The following is an 18,758-nucleotide window of genomic DNA, read 5'->3' as shown; positions in this document are numbered from 1 at the left end:
GACGTGGGGCTGCCTCCAGTCTGTCCACACGTGGACAGAGCCTCTGAGCTGTCCCAGGTTGCCCCAAGGAGCTTGGTGTCCGGACAGAGGAAGTGACTCACTCAGGGTCGCCCAGCAGGTCTGTGTCAGAGCTGGGAGTTCCACCAGGTCTCCTGGCTCCCAGTCCAGTGCTCCAGCCACTGGGCTGCACTGCCCGCCAGGTAACTCACTGAGCAGGTAGGGAACATAATCCAGCTATGAAATCATGGGACTTAATGTACGAATTAGCAGCAAATTAAGGATTTTAGAGTCCTCTTTTTTCCAGCCCAGCTCTGCTACACGTGAGCAATAATCAGGGTATCAAACAGCAGAGTTGGCAAGTAGCCGTGGAAGTGCAAAGTTGTTGTGCTCCCACTTTTTAACTTCCCAGTTGAGATGTTTCCCTCTTTCCAATCCAGCTGGAAAAGCAGAGATGGAAACCTTCTGCTCTTGCAGTGCGCCGTCTCTCACGTCACTGCGTCTGCATCCTGCAGGAGACCCCCTGGCTAGCCTGCCGGGCGCAGTGAGGGGTAAGGGGGTGTTGACAGCAACTCTGCAATATGAAACTAGTCACAAGATCCTCAATCGAGAAACTGCCAACAGCCAAGATTGCTGACTGGTCGAGGAAACGGTTGTTTAGCTTGAGTTCAAGTCAAATATTTGATCTTTCTCTTTTTCTTGCTTAGGAAAGGTCAGGTGGGGTCAGCGGTTAGAGACTTACTGTTAGGGTCCAACTTTGTTATTAGACAGACAATTCTATAAAACGAGAGCATGGCCTACAAGCATCCCAGATGCAATAGGTGCAGCAGCACGCGTCCCTTGTCACTGGTCCTGAACTAAGCTCCCAGTCTGATGGGAGGGATTCTGTGGTGCTTAAAGTGCTCCTGTCATAACTATAAAGGGAAGGGTAACAGCCCTCCTGTGTACAGTACTATAAAATCCCTCCTGGCCAGAGACTCCAAAATCCTTTTCCCTGTAAAGGGTTAAGAAGCTCAGGTAACCTGGCTGACACCTGACCCAAAGGACCAATAAGGGGACAAGATACTTTCAAATCTTCGGGGGGGGGGGAAGGCTTTTGTTTGTGCTCTTTGTTTTGGGGGTGCTTCGCTCTTGGGACTGAGAGGGACCAGACATCAATCCAAGTTCTCCAAATCTTTCTGAACAAGTCTCTCATATTTCAAACTTGTAAGTAAACAGCCAGGCAAGGCGTGTTAGTTTATCTTTGTTTTCTCAACTTGTAAATGTACCTTTTGCTAGAGTGTTTATCTCTGTTTGCTGTAACTTTGAACCTAAGGCTAGAGGGGATTCCTCTGGGCTCTTTAAGTTTGATTACCCTGTAAAGCTATTTTCCGTCCTAATTTTACAGAGATGATTTTTACCTTTTTCTTTAATTAAAAGCCTTCTTTTTAAGAACCTGATTGATTCTCCTTGTTTTAAGATCCAAGGGGTTTGGATCTTGATTCACCAGGGAATTGGTGAAGAGTCTCTCAAGGCTACCCAGGGAAGGGAATTGGCACATTGGGAGTGGTGGCAGCGGACCAGATCTACGCTGGTAGTTAAGCTTAGAAGTTTTCATGCAGGCCCCCACATCGGTACCCTAAAGTTCAGAGTGGGGACGCAGCCTTGACAGCTTCTCTGCCTGGTTTGGAGCAGGAGCTTGTACCTGGGTCTCCCACATCCTCGGGGACGGCCTTTCCCACCGGGCTCTTGGCTATTCGGGGGCTCTGCGTGAGCAATTGGCAAAGGTCTCCGTTTTGTCCCAATGTGAAATAGGACATGTTTTTTGAAATCTTGAATGTTTTTATTGGCGGTGAGCCATTTCCCACCCAAATCCAGCATCACCCCTCGGTCCTGAGCACGGCAGCTGAGAGAACCTCCTCTGACACTCTCTGCAAGGTAAGGGAGGTCCCGGCCGCATTCAAACTGTGTAATTGTGATTCTAGTCTGCTGAACTAAAACGTTTCCTGGAGTTTCGGCTGTATGTGCTATTTTCACTTTGTGTTGGTCTGCCGGGCTGTTGCCGTCTATCCTAGAGATGGGTGCATTTCACTGGCAGAAACTTTTTCATGTGTGTACACCTATACGTGTTACATTGAAATATAATTCTGCAAAACCCTGGCCTCCCAAATTCACACCTCCAACCGAAGTCCCTGGGAGTCCTACGTATGCTGTGGAGGGCAGATTTGTAATCCGTGTACAGCGTTTGAGTGCTTGGAGATGTTCAGATGACAAGTGCTGTACAACTGATATTAATGAGCAGAACCTCCTGGAAGCAGAAGTCACTGTATGACTTCCAGCCAAGTCCCATCCCTTGCACGCCCATAATCTACAGGAACCTAAGGGACGCTGCACCTCGGCTGAACTGCGATTGGGAGTTTTCCTGATTTCTGATCACTTCTCGGATAAGAAGTAGCCCCATATGGTGGAAGTATGGCAGGCTTGGGATATTGCCCACCCAGTGCCTTTTCTTCTGAGGAAAATGCAAGAAAACCAAGAAAGCTGTTGTGAGCTGAAACACAAAACACACCTTGTGCGCTTCACTTTGTAAGCATGTTTAATCCCCACACGCGACAATAGGAAATCCTCACACACATGTCCAACAGGAAATGCTGATAAGAACTGTCCCTAGTCTACTAACTAGTTACTCCTTCCACTCCAGTTACCTGCCCTTAGCTAAGAACACACTTTTACCAACATATTTACTTTTTAGCACCAATCCTATTATGTAATTTCCAATACTAAGGGCACTTGAGTGACACTCAGCCGCCTGCAAAGGAGCACAGGACTTTTAAAAATTGACAAAGTGCTGAATGTAACTGTTCTGTCTTGTGAGATTTTAAGATTTTACTTCCACAGTTTTCTACCATTTTTGTGCAACTCAATCTTCTTTGAAAATATAGATCTGAAGTAGAAATCTGGATCTTCAGTGTTGAAATGCTAGAAGAGGAGGATTATGTTCTATCACCCACATTTCAACCTCTGTTTCCTGTTCTGGTCTCTGTCTCTGTTCAGTGATTTTGGCTAAGTAGTTGGAATTATTCCATAGTTTTTCTAAACCTTACTTTGCTTCTATCCTCGGGTGGTTCCAGTTCTTCGTAACTTAGATCAACCCAGCCTGCTAGTGAGACTGTCTCAGTAGTGTCATCAATCTGTAATCTACGAAGGCCCTCTGAAATCTCCTTCAATTTTTGTGTGTGTCGCGTGACTCTCTAGAGTCGTGTATTGTATACGAAGCGTGCTATGTTGTGATCAAAGTCCTGCTCAATGCTCATCGCAAATTTCAACAACCTTGTGGCTAAAACTGTGGACACGCACTTCCTGAGAATGCCGCCCATGACTGGAAAAGTGCTGTAATCACTTATTTAAATTGCCTTCAATTCAGTTGCCCCTCTCTCCAATCAGGTTGGACCCGGGGCTTGTGCTGTGGCCTCCTGGCACTGCTGTGCTGGCAGATTCTCACTGGAGTGTTGGTGCAGAGGGAGGATCGCTCCAGAGGGAGGGCTGGGGCTGGAGCTGGGGTAGGTAGTGTGGCCAGGTGTGGGGTGCCTGTGGGTACGTCGGCACTGCACGCCAAGCCTAGGTTCTGATTCAGCTTTGAAGCTCAGCCCCCTTTCCATCCACGCACAAATCGGTCTGACTTGGGTCAGCCAGTGCTCAGGACCTGAGTCCCAGGGCCCTGCTGGAGGGTGGGTCACAGCCCGAGTCCTGCTGTGACTTTCGCAGTGTGGCCACAGCTCGCGCCGCAGACCCAAGTCAGAAAGGCTGTGTAGTGCAGTGTGGACGTGTTAGCGCGCCGGTGGGACCCCAGCCCGGTGATTGTAAGTGCAGGTTTACAATGCAGGGCGGATGCTCACGCCCGGGCTTGGAAACATTGAGTCTACAAGTCTGAGTCCCACAAGCCCAGGTTGACAGTGCAGTGCAGACGTACCCTTAGTGACCCCTTGCTTCTGCATGGGTAGCTGGCTGCTCTGCCGTATGCCAGGGACCCAGCATGGCATGCAGCCAGCCCAGGATCAGTGTCTTGTGTGCCCCCATGCCCGGGGTGCAGAGGGTGTGAATGTGTTACGGCCCCAGTGTGTGAGTCTGTCTCTTTGGGCACATCTACACTTCAATACAAAACCCACGGCACCGAGTCTCAGAGCCCGGGGCCGCTGACTCCGGCTCCCGGGGCTGGGGCCGTGGGGCTAAACGAACAGTGTAGACATTCAGGCTGGTTCCTGGGCTTGGAGACCCTTCCCCCTCACGGGGTCTCCGAACCCATGCTCCAGCCCGAGCCCAAACATCTACACTGCAATGCTGACGTGGGCCAGCTGCGGATCCTTTACTGTAGTGTAGACGTACCCTTGGAGTCTCCACAGCCTGGCCTATGATCTTAGCTCTGGAGGACATTGATTCAGTCCTAAATATTGGACAAAGATGGTGGTCATCCCAGAAAGGCCACTTCTGCCTTCCCTCGTGGAGCTGCACTGCGCCGTGTGCCGGTGAGAAGCTGGGGCTTTAGGGATCCCCTAGGGCAGTTAGCCGTCGGTCTGTGGAGAGCCCTAGTGAGGTATGTCTGGTTAGTAGCATGTAGAAAGTGGATGAGCTCACAAAAGGGCACACTGGATGCTTTCAGATACGGTCTCCCAGCTGCAGCCAGGCTCTGCTGTCCAGCCGGAATCCATTTCTGACTGATTCTGTTTACAGAATTTCTGTGCCGGGCCTGTTGCTTCACTTGAGTCTCCGCAGAAAGCAGCCTCCTGGCCGATGGTGGCTGCTTGCCAATTTTCAAGAGATATTAATGGAATGTTTGAAGCTGGTTTGCAGGGGGTATTTCGGAGTAGAAAGGCAGTAAATCAACCCGGGCCAGCCGGCACAGAGCTGAGAGAGGAACAGTCACAGATCAAGATTGAAAACAAACCCACCAATACCAAATCACTAAATACACAATTACTTCTAGATTGCTTTGGTTTTTACAGCTAAAAAGGTTTATTTCACGTCTGTGCAATTCTGCTAGTATTAAATATAGTACTTTGAGGACATCAGAGCTCTCAAATAGTGGGTCCCCTGGCCAGCACTGGGCTTTGGGCTTTGTTGTTTTAAACACCCACATACACTGAACATTCTTCCTGGGAAGATAAATGAGGCTAATTTCTTGGACAGGGAGGAAAGAATGCATGGCTCAAATAGTGGGGGAGGGGTCTTGCGGTACCATCAGGGACTTGTGGAAACTCCCTGAAGCTGGAGATGGTGTTTAGGAATGTGTGAGATGAAATTACACTGTGCTGGATATTTACTGATAAAAGGTGACAAGGCCAATCTGGTTTCGAATGGGTGCACCACAGTCACATCTTCAAGCACCTAAACAGAGGCTTGTGCTACATGAGGCTTAAGATACTGTGAGGAATAATTGAGAGCTAAAATACTGTTGTTTTATGCCACCGTTCTGTGACCGGCACGCACTCGCTGGTGCTCCGTTACTCACTGTCTTTTAAATTCTTATTGCAGAAGAGTTTCATACAGTATCACATTCCCGGGTACCAGCTGAGGGGAAAACACTGCACATTTAAGTAGACCCTAAATTATTGAAGTGGTTTTATAGATGTTTGAGATGTGATGGGACATTGGGCACACTAAAGAAATGCAAATACATGTGGGAAGTGCTGTCCAGATGCATAGGATGACATTCTGTATCCCTAGGAAAGCCTGTGTTAACCTGATTAATTCTAAACTAAAGAGACTAGAGCTTGAGATATATATATAGGAATGCTCATACTCGGGGCATCTCAAAGCATTGTGCAAAGTGCCACATCACAGGCTGGTGGTGAAGACACTCTACATTTAACAGCAGCTCACACAGACAAGGACATGAGAAGCTTTTTGTAAATAAGGAATACCGACCAAAAAGTAGGATCTTCAGCTTTCAACTAGATGCCAACAAGAAACAAGCGAAGGGGACTTTGGTTTTGTCTCATGTGAAGTATAGTGCTGCTTGGAGCAGTCTTTCCCTCCAGTCATGCACTGCAGCGTTAATACAGATTAACAGCCTGAGCCCTGGCATAGAACTTGATAACCTGACCTCCCCCCCCCCGGAATGCTGCAATCCCATTAGAATCCGGTTACCATAGTAATTGTGTTAATTAGTTTTGCAATGCCAATAGCAAGATGGAAATGCTGTTTGTCAATAGTTTATTCATTTACAAAACCTCAGCACATTCCTGCAACTAAATCCATTGTTCGCTTTTTATAAACAGATTACAGAAAAAATGCTGACACATCTGATCCAAGCCCAGAAAATGATTTGCCCGGTGTCTCTGCCAAATGCCAAGCACACCACGCGAGTGTGATCCAAAGTAATGTGTCAGAAATAGCATGTGGCGTGGCAGCAGTGTTGGCATTGGTCTCTTCGCACTTGTCTGCACTTGCCAGCCCAGGTGGTATTGAGCAGTTGATTAATTCGCTGTGAGTGAAGACGTCAAGCCGGGTTTGGTTGTGAAGCACTGGAAGGGCACATGGCATCCCCTCAACCGCCCCTTTGTATGTTGCTATCCAGGAAGGGAACCAAAGCATGTTGCAGCCGCAGTTCCAGGGGTTGTGGGATAGAAACACGTATTTCAGCTTGGGCAGCTCTGCGAACAAGTGCTTGGGAAGGGAACTTAAATTGTTTTTGTTCAAGTGAAGGAATTGCAGCTTCTTTAGATCGGAGAAGGCAGCGTGGGAGATAGCTGAGATGTGGTTGTTGTTCAGGTACAGGTTTCTCAGGCTAAGTAGGCTTTTGAAAGAGCAGTTGATTCTGGTGATCCTGTTGGCCTCAAGGTGCATGGTCTTGAGCTGGATCAGACCATCGAAAAGCTGATTAGGCAAATCAGATATATGGTTGTGCCCTAAATCTAACACCCCCAGCCTGTTCAGCATTGCGAAGGCATCGTTCTGAATCGTCCAGATCCGATTCTTCCGGAGGTTCAGCTCATACAGGGCTTTCAGATCCTTCAGAGAATCTCGGCCGATGGCTTCGATGTGGTTTCTTTCCAAAGACAGTCTCGTGAGGCTGGACAGGCTTCTGAAGGCTTGCGGGATGTAACGCAGGTTGTTGGATGTTAGGTCAAGTACCTGTAAAGAGAGCAAATACGAAAACACCACTGGGTGGATTTCGAAGATATTGCAGCTCGATAAATCCAGGCTGATGAGGTTGGAAAGCCCCCTGAAAGTATTAGCATGCAGGTGTGTCAGGCGTGAATTCCAGCCGAGATCCAGCTCCCGTAAATTGCTGAGGGCACTAAAGGTTCCCGGGTACAGGAAGGTGAGGTTATTGCGATCCAGCCAGAGGCTGCGGAGGAAAGTCAGATTTCGGAACGTGTTGGCAGTAAGAATCCTTAACAAATTGTTAGACAGGTTTAAAGAAACGGCAGTTGCTGCTAGTTCTGTAGGAAGAGTTCTCAGTCCGGCTCTGTTACAGCGTATGGTGTCCTCAGGAGAGCACTTGCACACGCTAGGGCATGCAGCCACAGTCACCCCCAGGCCAATCCTCGCTGCACAGGTAAACAGAGAAATAATCAGAAAGAACATGACCCGTCAGAACCCCAACCCCACATCAACTGTTCTGTAGCTCCTAAAGAAAGGGTGGGAGAAAGGAGCACATACCTCCTGGAGAAGTGACTAGCAAACACTGCAAGACTAATTAGGCTGTGTTCTGAACACTGGTGAAATTAACTTAGGCAGCTTAAGACGGCCACAGCCCCGTGGGGATCAAGTTCTTAGGCAGACAAAAGCTGCTTTGGTGTTTCTGTTTTGTAAAGAATCCTGCTGGGAAATAGGAGAGTTCCTCAGCCATGTGCTGCTATCAGATACAGGGCTGGTTTTTCCTGCCCCTCTCTCTAATGGTGCTAGGGACCAATGAGCTTTGCTATAGAACCTGCTCTGCAAAACCTGCCACTTCCCAGGGCCTAGACCTGTCTCGGAGCAGGATGTTCTGTGCTCCCAGACCTGCCTTGGCAATTTCACTGCAGTACCAGTTGTCAACAGGCAAAAGCTGAGGGCACGTCAGGCCTGGAGGAATGTGGATACAAACAGCGCTGCTGTGCCGGATCAGTGCTGGATGCAGACAGCCCCCTCACAGGCAGCTCCTTGTAAAACTGGTGTGCCACATCCATGCAAAGCACTTGTCCCAGGTGCCGCTGCAGCCGCGCCCTGAACACACCTCTGACCATGCGGCTGCATTACTGTGTCGTACCGTGCACAAGTGCACCGCTGGGAAGGGATTGTCCGGGGAAGTAGATGCTGTTGCTGCAGTTCCTGGCCTGTGGTATGCGAACGGGAGAATGGTCGGGGGCAGGTCACCAAGCGTTCCCTGAACAGGGCCGCCCAGAGAGGGGGCAAGTGGGGCAGTTTTCCCCGGGCCCTGCAGGGCTCCCCCGAGAATATAGTATTCTATAGTATTGCAACTTTTTTTTATGGAAGGGGCCCCCAAATTGCTTTGCCCCAGGCCCCCTGAATCCTCTGGGCGGCCCTGTCCCTGAAGGTGTGACTGAGCTGGGAGGACTGACCACAATGCTCTGACTGCAACCCCGATCTCCTGTCCTGGCTGGCATTGCAACGGGGTGCAGTGAAGAGGTGCAGGGAAAGAGGGGGGGCAGGCGACCAGAACTGGCCTGGCACTGCTGTGCCTGTTGACAGTAGAGGAGTAGGGAAAATTGTCATCGGCAAATGCAGATTAGGTGAAACCAAAACTTTGTGCCGCAACGTATCCGAGACAGCCAAACCTTCCTCCGAGCCGGGCTCTCACTCGGACAGCCTCTCCTGCTGGAGCTGCTCCACTTGGTCTAAAGAATTAAACATCCCTTGGGTCAGAGAGAGAGACCCCACCCCAGAATGGCCAATAGCCCAGTGTGAGGGCACTCCCTGGGGATGTGGCAGACCGGGTGGATGCCCTGACCACTGGGCAATAGGGCATTCCGGGGTGGGGGCCATGGCCATGCTGACAGGAACTGCTTTAAAATAGCATCTGTGCCAACTGTTTGCTGAGGTGGGGGGCAGCCATAGTGACTGGGGAGCAGGCGAGGCCCCCCGGGAATGAGCCAAGGCAGCGTTCGTGCGGAGTGGCCAGCTTTAAATGCAACCTCTTATTAGATACAACTGATCTGCAGCACTTGTGGCCATAAGCGGGTATCCTGCATAACGAGACAGTTGAATTAAATGGGCTAATTCAACTAGACTTTTTCTTCCCTCCTTTCCCCTGCAAAGGATCTCCTGCTGCTCCAGCCCTGGGGAAGGAAGTGCATGGCGCTCATGCTGATACCAAACCAAGCCACAGCCGATCTACCCCAGAGGCGTTCAGACGCTGGGTTCATGCTCTTGTATCCGTCTAGTTCACGGGCACCACTGCCTGTGTACCGCACTGTGCTGACAATCACATTTTACTTCTCTCAGCCTGGGTTTGACCCTGATTCAGCTGGCAGGCCACCTTGTGTCAGAGTGATGGATGCTTTTGGCAGCCTGGGATGCACTCTAACGTGAAATGATCCTGACACAGTGACTGCTTGAGATAAGGCCTGAATGATTGACTTTTCATTTGAGCAAAACCAGATGCGTGCTGCTTGGGACTCTACTCTGGCACCAGTTCTCCAATGCCCAGCCCAGCCTCGCATAAGCTGTCCACAGTTTATAATGAGCAATGTGGGAGCAGATTCTCCAGTGACTTCAGCTGGGCTCTGCATGGGCGTAAGTGTTCATTTCCATGAACTCATTGCAAGACCAGGGCCTTAGGATGTAAGTTTACGCTGTACAGGGCAAAGGGACTATTTCTCCCTATGTGTTCAGATGGTGCCCTGGGGGGTGCTATTGGAATTAAAGCTCTGAGAATGACCAATTGTTTGGTTCAGTGACTGAACTGAAAAATGAATCATTTTAGGTTAACACCACATTTCTTTTGACCTTAAACAGGACGTTTTTGTTTCTGAGGGTTTTTTCTTTAACTTTTTTTTACAAATTTTTAAAATAAAATTGAAGTAAAATTCAAAATGAAGAGTCATTTCTCATTGGAAAGTTTGAAATGTTTAGTTTAAAAATTGTTAAAACAAATCACTTAGACCTTTTTGGATTTTTTTTCCATATTTTTTTTTACCAAAACAATTTGCAAAGTTTGGCACAAATTCACTAAATATTTCAGTTGACCAGAATCTGCATTTTTGTTTGAAATGTTGCCTCACTCTAATTGGAAGGTAAATGGCAAATCATCAAGGTGGGGGGGAAGCACAGAAATCTTACATTGCCTTTACCCCAGTGTTACTCATCTCTAATACAGGAGAAGGTTTCAGGCAAGCAGCCAGAGCTGCTTCTGGGGTCACGTCCTCACACCCTTTGGTTTTGATCCTGGAGCTAGAATGGAAAGATGAACCTTAAAAAAAAGGAACAAGCAACTGGACTCCACTTCTGCAGAGAAGGCTGTTAGGCAGTGGTTCCCAGACTTGTTCCGCCGCTTGTGCGAGGAAAGCCCCTGGCGGGCCGGGCTGGTTTGTTTACCTGCCGCGTCTGCAGGTTCGGCCGATCGCGGCTCCCACTGGCTGCGGTTCGCTGCTCCAGGTGAATGGGAGATGCTGGAAGCGGTGGCCAGTACGTCCCTCGGCCTGCGCCGCTTTCTGCAGCCCCATTGGCCTGGAGCAGCGAACCGCGGCCAGTGGGAGCCGCGATCGGCCGGACCTGCGGACATGGCAGGTAAACAAACCAGCCCGGCCTGCCAGGGGCTTTCCCTACACAAGCAGCGGAACAAGTTTGGGAACCACTGCTGTTAGGATTTGGAGGATTCAAATTAACACACTCCCCCCTCTTCCCCCGAATGCTCATGTAAAAGGAGTGAGTTCACTTTGGGGGGATATCCCAACGGATTGCCTCACGGACCCCTCTCCCCTCCAAGTCCTGAGACCAGCAATGTGCATTATGGTGGGGTCCTGGTGAACCGGAATTGGTCCGGTTAGGGGCCATGGCAAAAGTGCTAGGCCTACCCAAAGAGGCTAAGCAAAGGTCCTGGCGAAAGGCATGGGTATGGGCCTAATATTCTGGCTTCTCCTGTAGTGGTTTCCTCCTTCGAGGTAATGGGGTTTGCTCATTGCAGTCTTATAAAACTGTTCGTGAGCCAGCCTGCGACCCGAGCATTCCTGAGCTTTGGGGCCTGCTTGAACTCTCGACCCGACCCCCAGTCTCTGTAATGGACTGAACGAGAACGTGGAATCCCGGCCGCTCTGCACTTTGCGGCACATCCAAAATCTGGATCCAGACCCACGTCGCAGGTCTGGGGTTTTGGCCCAGTTCCGACCATAGTACTTGGGGCAGGGGATGGTTTCAGTTGGCATGACACAGCCTCCAATCTCAGAGGACCTCTGTACCCACATCCCCCCCAGGGAAGTCTCCAGTCCCCCCTTGCTCCCCCCAATACAGTATTTAGTAGGGAAACACTGGGCTGCCGTTAGAAAGAGCTGGCGTGCATTACAGCGCAGACCCCTTGCTGACCAATGTGCTTGGTGGATTCAGGAGAGTGGGGGGCCTGCTACAGTGCAAACCCATTGTCAGACTCCACCCGCCCCAGAGTGGAAAATTTATCTGAGTCGTGGTGAATATCTGAGAGGCCTCTGGGGACTGATTATCATATCTCTGGCAACTGATGGCTGGCAGTGAGAGATCTCATTGTTTAGTTTAAGACGCCAAGTTGACTAGACAACTGATCACAGCTGACATGGTAACAAAATAACCAGTGACACAATCTCTGCTCTTTAATTTTTAATGATTCCAGGGTTTTTTTTCTTCTTCCCTATACTGGAATTCACTAGTTTTAATCAGGGCTTTTTAAAAGCACCTTCTCCCTCAATGTCTCTGTTCCTTTATGCTTTTTTCCCCTTTGCCATTCATTTCTCTGTCTGTTTTCAACCCCTTCTTGTCTCAGCTTTTCCTTTCTATATTCTCCAGATTTTGGTTTCCTTCCATTCCTCCCTCTTCCCTGCATCTCTCACAACGGTCTCGCTCCCGTTCGGCCTTGCCAGCTGTGTCTGGAAAGCAGCAGAAGACATACAATGCAGCTCTGCCTGAACTTAAGTGAGAACTAGATGAATCTCGTTACCAATGTGCATTGTGTTGTTGTAGCAGCAGCAGATTAGAAGGTGCCTTCTTCCTTTGATCCCTTTGTTTGCTGCGGCTTGTGTTTGTTTTTTTTCCTTTCAGAATTTAAGTAGAGGAACAAAAGCCCCATAAGAACAACTCTTCTCTGGAAGCTTGGCTGGGACTGCAGCATTGGGTAATGGCCTCCACCTCCCAGCTGGAAACCACACCATTCGTTTAACTAGGAGGACATGTGGCAATTTGCAGAGGTCCCTCCTAGAGGCCAAATGCTGATTTTTTTCAGCCCCAAACCGGAAGGGTCTAGCTCTGTGCAGGAGACTTCCCTGAGGGTTGGGGGATAGAACCTGCCCCCCTCCCCCAGACAGAGCACAGAAACATGCACTCTGGGGCCATTAGCTAGACCTTACTGGCTGTTTGCATCTGTGCCCATGTCTGGAATATCGGCTAGTGCGTTCTGACGACACTGATCCAAACACATTCCTTCTTCCCAACCCTGTGTGCCGACACGCACTGTGCAACCGCAGCACGTTGTGTTGTGCACCATTCCCCGAGGCAGTGTCCCTCTGGCTTCTCCTTGACCTAGGTCAGCAGAACTACAACCATCTGGTGCTTTTGAGACCTTGTGTGGGCCTCAGCAGGCGGGCAGGGGTTACCCTTCTCCAAGTGGGCTGGCAAGCTGCTTTGTTTTTCCAGCCAGGGATGTTCCGTTTCTGTTCTTGTTTACTTTTTGTAGCTAGCTCCTAGTGACCAAGGTAGATCAGCTGATGTGCTGCCCGTCTTCTTTACAAGTGCTCTGTGCTTTTTTTCGTGACTCCAGCAGCTCTGCCCATGGGAGGACTTATCCATTCCTCAACCACGCATCTTCTGGGCATCTTGACATAGCCATTCTCAGGGTCCTGATTTCAACTCTGCTCTCTTCCCTTTCATGCTGGCTGTTTTGCAGTTAATTTCTTAATGGAAATGTTCAGATATCAAAATTTATACTGCTCTTAGAATTTTTTTTTTGCCAGATATTTCCTAGTGGGACTAAAACTTAGTGGGAAAATAGAACCATCTGGGGCTGAGGAATATACTGTCGATTCAAAATGTTCCTTAAACACACAGCGGTTTTGGATATCATAAATATCATATTTATATCTTGTTATGGCTTCAGTGATTCCATTTCCTTGTCTGTTTATAGCCCTTTTATAACTTCCAGACGCATGCCGTGGTGACAGCCCTGTTGGGAGACACAGCCACGGCAAGATGCTGCATCATGCAGAACCATTTTTTGATGATTGCAGGTTGGCCCTATGTGGCCTCATGACGTGCAAAGTTGCCTGCGCTTCGCACTAGCTGTGAAAATAATGCATGTTGCCGTTATGCCAAATGTTGCTTGATTGAGCTGCATTTCCAGCTAGTTCCATGCAACCCGCGCTCTGCTTCTCAAGCACTTGATGTTCACACAGTATACCGTACCTAGAGAGGTTTTGTTTTTGGAAATCAAGGCTGCCCAACTTGACAGTAACTCTATTATTTACATAGTGCCATAAGTGTGTGGGGGGCTTTACAGACAGGTCGAAGACGAGGTTCCTGCCATGAGGAATTTCCACTCAAAGGGTCACCTTTTGCTACTGCTGATGTACTGTCTTTCATTTTGTTTCCACCATGACACATCTGTGTCTTATAGCCAGTCTCCTGGTTATTTTCCCGAGATGAGGGCCGTAGATCTTGTGTTTCACGGGGATTATTTCTTTTTGTCCCATTGCTGCTTCTGGTATTAATGTTTTCTAGAGTACATACACCAAGTGTTTTGGCTCAGACATCTTGCCATTCCACTTTGCATGGGAAGGCTGAGCCGTTCCAGTTCATTTGGTACCATGTCTCAAACCCATGCACAGGCTAAATTCCTGTTTTGACTGTTCTTCAGACAGCAATTTAGATGCTCCCTGGGATTTATTTCCTAGCAGACCCACTGCAGAGGCTTTATGGAGCTGGAGATGTCTAATGTCCTGCTTAGTATTTTACCCAAGCCACGATCCACCTGTTTGGTCACTCTTCTAATATTTTCCTGTCCTGGTTGGGTTTTGCTGTTGACAGTATTAGAGGTGAAAGAGCATCCGTGGAGGGAGTGGCTGGTTTAAATGAGACTGCCCCGGATGGTTTCATTCCACTGTGCCAAACTCTCTCCTGGTCTCTCTCTCGTACTATTAACATCAGCTACTTCTCCTAGTGTTTGGTGAGATTGTTGTTCCTGGTGGGTCCAATGAGCTATAAATGCAGCAAACCTTATTTCTTACCTCTAAATGAGGAGAGATGGAGCTAGGATAATTTTGGTACCTTTTCTATTTGACTGCAGGAACAGTGAAGTCTTACTAGTGTGTTTGATTTGTATTATCATTGGGCTCCTTGGTCTGTATTTCCAACATCAGGACCAGCAGTGCCATTCCAGAGAGAGGAAAGCATGGAGACCTCCCCATGCAAAGCCAGGACCAGAGATGATGGACCCAAGCAGGACTTGGGTAGTCATCCAGAACACTGGCTTACCGCAGCCGGCCCCATCCCTCCAGAGAGACTCTGGAGGCCATGCCTTTCCACGGGAAGTGTCTTTGGACATTGGAGGGGATAGATGAGCGCCCATGTTTCACTGATGGCTGCATGTTAAAAATCCCCAAACCTTTCCTGGAGTGTCTCATTCTGTTTATATGAAGCGTTGTGAGAAAGCAGCCGCGGGCAGGTCACTCTCAAGGTGAGTGTGCAAAGTGGCCGCAAACCAGTGAAACATAAAGGCACGTTTTGTTTCAAAAGTGCGTGTGCTCTTGGCAAGTCCCTGGGGCTCCTGGCATGTGGCCGAGGCAGACCTTGCTCTCCAACTTCGGCATCCTGTTCTAAGTCCATCCGGAGTAGGACTCTGCTGTGGGTTACTGACCTACATTTGATGCAGTTTCTTGGGGAGGAGATTTACATGAATTTCCCCCATGTTTTTCCTAAAAGAAACAAATTAAATCCACAAATGCCTTGTGATTCTGGAGCTGCATGGAGGAATTTGGCAGGCCAAGGAGGTTTTAACCTCAAGAGTACAACTTGACAAGTTGCTAGAACATTTTGAAATATGACATTGTTTGGAATATTCCAGGCGAGGGCTGGGAAAGCAACAGTTATCAGCTTCCCCGTGAAACCCCAGACACAAACTCCTTAATGTACATTTATTAATTTACAAAAACAATATGATGAATTATGGGTTCATATTTACTCTCCTTAATCAGCTTTTTTTACGGTTGTAATTTTCCAACCAACTCGTTGAACGTTTGGGCCGGATGTTAGCAAGATGAGCACAATAGACGTGCAGGGCCCAATGCTCGTGTACATGTCCAACGCAGGCTCCGAGCTGGGTTAGCTTCAGGTAAGGGGGCTGAAGCAGAAGGCGCTTCCTGCATATCTGTCCATCAGTAGGGCTGGCTGGCCTTGCCCTTGCCCCCGTCCCCAAAAACCTGCAGGTTGCCTGTCATTTGTCTGAGAGGAAAAGGGCCATTTGCCGCCATGTGTCAGGCTAGTCTTCCCAGCTGCTGGAGCCCCTCGAAAGCATGGTTCTTGATCTAGTGGGTAAGGGCCGTGTCACCCTGGGATTGCACTAGGAGGGTTTGAAGAAGAGTGCTCAGTGGAACTCAGCCGGTTTCCCTGCCCCGCCCGCTCCCACCCTGTGGGCCTGGATTCCTGTGGGATCTCTCTGGGGAGTCTAGAGAAAGGGGGAGTACACTGCCAAGCCCCTCCTCCTTAGGTGCCCCACCAGCCCTGCTCCAGAGGTCTCTGCGGAATGGGTGTGCGAGGAGTGTGGCCAGTGTGCAAAGACCCACCTGGTGGTGATGTTTTCGCCTGGAGCTGGAGCCAGAGGCCATGCCTGTTTTGGGCCTATCCCGCTGCTACTAAGGGTACGTCTGGCCTGTAATCTGAGGGACGATCCCAGCATGGGAGGACGTAGCTACCATGGCTTTCCCCATTCTAGCATGGCAACAAACAGCAGCCTAGATGCTGAGATGCTAGCTTCCCTGTGGGCCGTGCAAGCGCACGGGGGACCTGGGGCACATCCTCCCATTGCTAGCCTCTGCTGCTGCGATCACGCCTCAGATTACCAGGTTGACCTGTTCTGAGACAAGCCATGGTGAGGTTTTAGGCGTTCCCAGAGGTATTGGTAGGGCAGATAGAGCAAGTGTCCACGAGGAACGGAAAAGGATCTGGAGAAGAAAACAGTTTATATTTCAGTCTAAACAGTAATTTGCTCTCCGTATCATGCAAAATAAACTTTCACATGCTACTGATTTTTTGTCTTCGTTACAAAGCCTATCGGCTGTTTGAACAAGCAGGGCAAAGGCGCTGTCAGAAGCGGTTATGTACAGTGCAGCTGGCAGCAAGAATTACGGCTGCAGGGCGACGCTCTCTCAACTCCCGCCCAGGAGCACATGAGCACAGGGCTATTGAGCAATGACGTGGGCTTGTGAAAACGTGCAATTTTTCTCATGTGTGCGAGGCACATGTCAGCTGCAGCTCTGAAAGGAGTCGGGTTTGTGTTGTGTGCATGTGCCAGGCGTTCTCTACGGAGGTGTTCGGTGCTAATTATCCAATAGAGAACACGGTGCGCCTAGTGAAACATAACCCTCGTTACAGCGTTCAAAAGTTCTGTTCCTCCTTGTAGTGCTGGAGCATCGTGACATGAGCGAGGTGAATGTTTTCATTCTCAGTGGTTTCTAATTACATGGCGCCTTCTAAAAAAATTGTGGAAGGTTTTCTGTTTTAAAATTTGTTCAGATTGTATTTTTAAATTTTAAACCTGAACATTTTTAGACTTTTTTTCTTTTGTTGTTTTTGTTTCTGCCCCTTCTCCCCTGATCTTTTCCAGTGGCTAAAGAGAAAGAAGGGGGAGGTGGAAACCCCCCCAAACTGAATTGAAAATGAGAACAGTTTTATTTTTTTGTTTTGAAAACTAATTGTTTTTTATCAATCACTGAAAAATTTTGAAACTTGCCATGAAGAATTTCAAGAGAACAAGGTTATTTTATTTTTAACCCACACCCCAACATATTCTTTTCAGCTGGCTCTGATTCGGATTTACGGTCCCCAAATCTTAGAGCTGGCCCTGTGCTAGTGGGGATGTGTGGGCGGGGGAGTTACCCTGCAGGGAGGGTGAATTCTATATCGTCCTTCCTGAAAGATGCGTGTGATGCTCTGGATTCAGGATGTGCTGTTTATCTGCCCTTGGCGCATGGTTTCACTGGGACACGCGACTGTTTTCGTTTCCTATATTGCTCCCCAGAGCAGCGTCACTGTCGTATCGGTAGATTTTAAATCCTGGGCACGTCTGTTCGGTCGTTCTGTCCATGAAGCACTGGCTGAGGTGCACTGCAGTGAAAAGAGGGAATAAGGGAGTTTCTCTGCTTTTCAATCATGTTGTTTTGTGCGGTAAGGGCCAGGTTTTACTACATGTTGACTCAAAAGCAAGTCTGCCGAGCAGTGTGGTTGATTTCTTTCTAGGGAATGGGATTTTGTGCAAGGAGCCAGCTCTGGAAACTGAGACATTTGTGTATTGGCTGATCAGGTGCAGCAAAATCATCCCATTCCCACATGTTCTTCTTGGCCACAGGCTCCACGTGGAGGGAGAGGGTAGGTCAGTCTCCAGGGCGCACTGAGCCCCAAGAGTCTCTGGAGGTTGGTTTTTAACAGCATTAGCTGGATTTCTGAGCAGATGTTAACTCTGCCATCAGGGGAGCACGGTGTGGCGTCTCCCCTCCCATGTTCTCTTGAACAGATCCCTTCCGTGTCGCTTGGCCCAAGAGGCTCCCCGGTCTCTAGGGCAGTGTGCATTGGAGATACCATTTGCCCTATTCAGCTACCCCCACAGAAGGGAGCAGAGCCCTGGGTCCCCTGGACTGGAGCCCGGGTCTCCAGCTCTTAGTGGCTATTGCATAGATCAGCAGTTCTCAAACTTTAGCAACCCATTTTCACGGATCCCCACCCGGCTTCTCATTTTCCCCAGAGGTGCTCAACCCCTGCTCAGCCCCAGGCCCCTCCCCCATTCCACCCCTGCCCCTCCTCTTCTCCACCTCTTTCCACCCCTTCCCCCGAGCACCTCCTGCCTGCCGCTGAACAGCTATTCCGTGGCGTGCAGGAGGCATGTGGAGGGACGGGGAGGAGTTGATTGGCGGGGCTGGTGGTCCCGGACATGACTTGCGGACCCCCTGGAGGATTCTTGTGGCCCCACAGGGGTCCGCAGACCCCAGTTTGAGAACCGCTGGCATAGAGGGTCTGTTTTCAAGGGGGCTGCGAGTCATCAAGCCGAGCGGCCAATAACACTGCGTATGAAGCATTCCAAACTCTGCTCTGCACACAGCTTATGAAACCCGGCCATGCTCAGTGGTTTGCGCATTGGCCCGCTAAACACAGGGTTGTGAGTTCAGTCCTTGAGGGGGCCACTTAGGGATCTGGGGCAAAAATCAGTACTTGGTCCTGCTAGTGAAGGCAGGGGGCTGGACTCGATGACTTTTCGGGGTCCCTTCCAGTTCTAGGAGATAGGTATCTCTCCACATATTATTTATTTATTTTTGTTCCTCGCAATATGGGCTGCAGCTCACAGTCCTGCCAAGGGAGGCGCCGGACTGGACTGGCTCTGGGGAGTGCTTTGGCAC

At 49.4% G+C, this 18,758-nt stretch overlaps 1 protein-coding gene across 1 annotated transcript; it reads right to left on the bottom strand.

Moving 5' to 3' along the window:
• LOC101931783 (nyctalopin-like) lies at positions 1-7,982 on the bottom strand. The gene has a single exon (XM_065556788.1). It carries the CDS (start codon positions 7,561-7,563, stop codon positions 6,253-6,255), a length of 1,311 nt encoding a protein of 436 aa, XP_065412860.1. The 5' UTR covers positions 7,564-7,982; the 3' UTR covers positions 1-6,252.
• Between the last annotated feature and the right edge of the window lie 10,776 nt (positions 7,983-18,758).

The sequence above is a fragment of the Chrysemys picta genome, chromosome 9, assembly GCF_011386835.1.
Source record: "Chrysemys picta bellii isolate R12L10 chromosome 9, ASM1138683v2, whole genome shotgun sequence".
NCBI classification, from domain to species: domain Eukaryota; kingdom Metazoa; phylum Chordata; order Testudines; family Emydidae; genus Chrysemys; species Chrysemys picta.
This window is presented reverse-complemented; position numbering and strand designations above follow the sequence as displayed.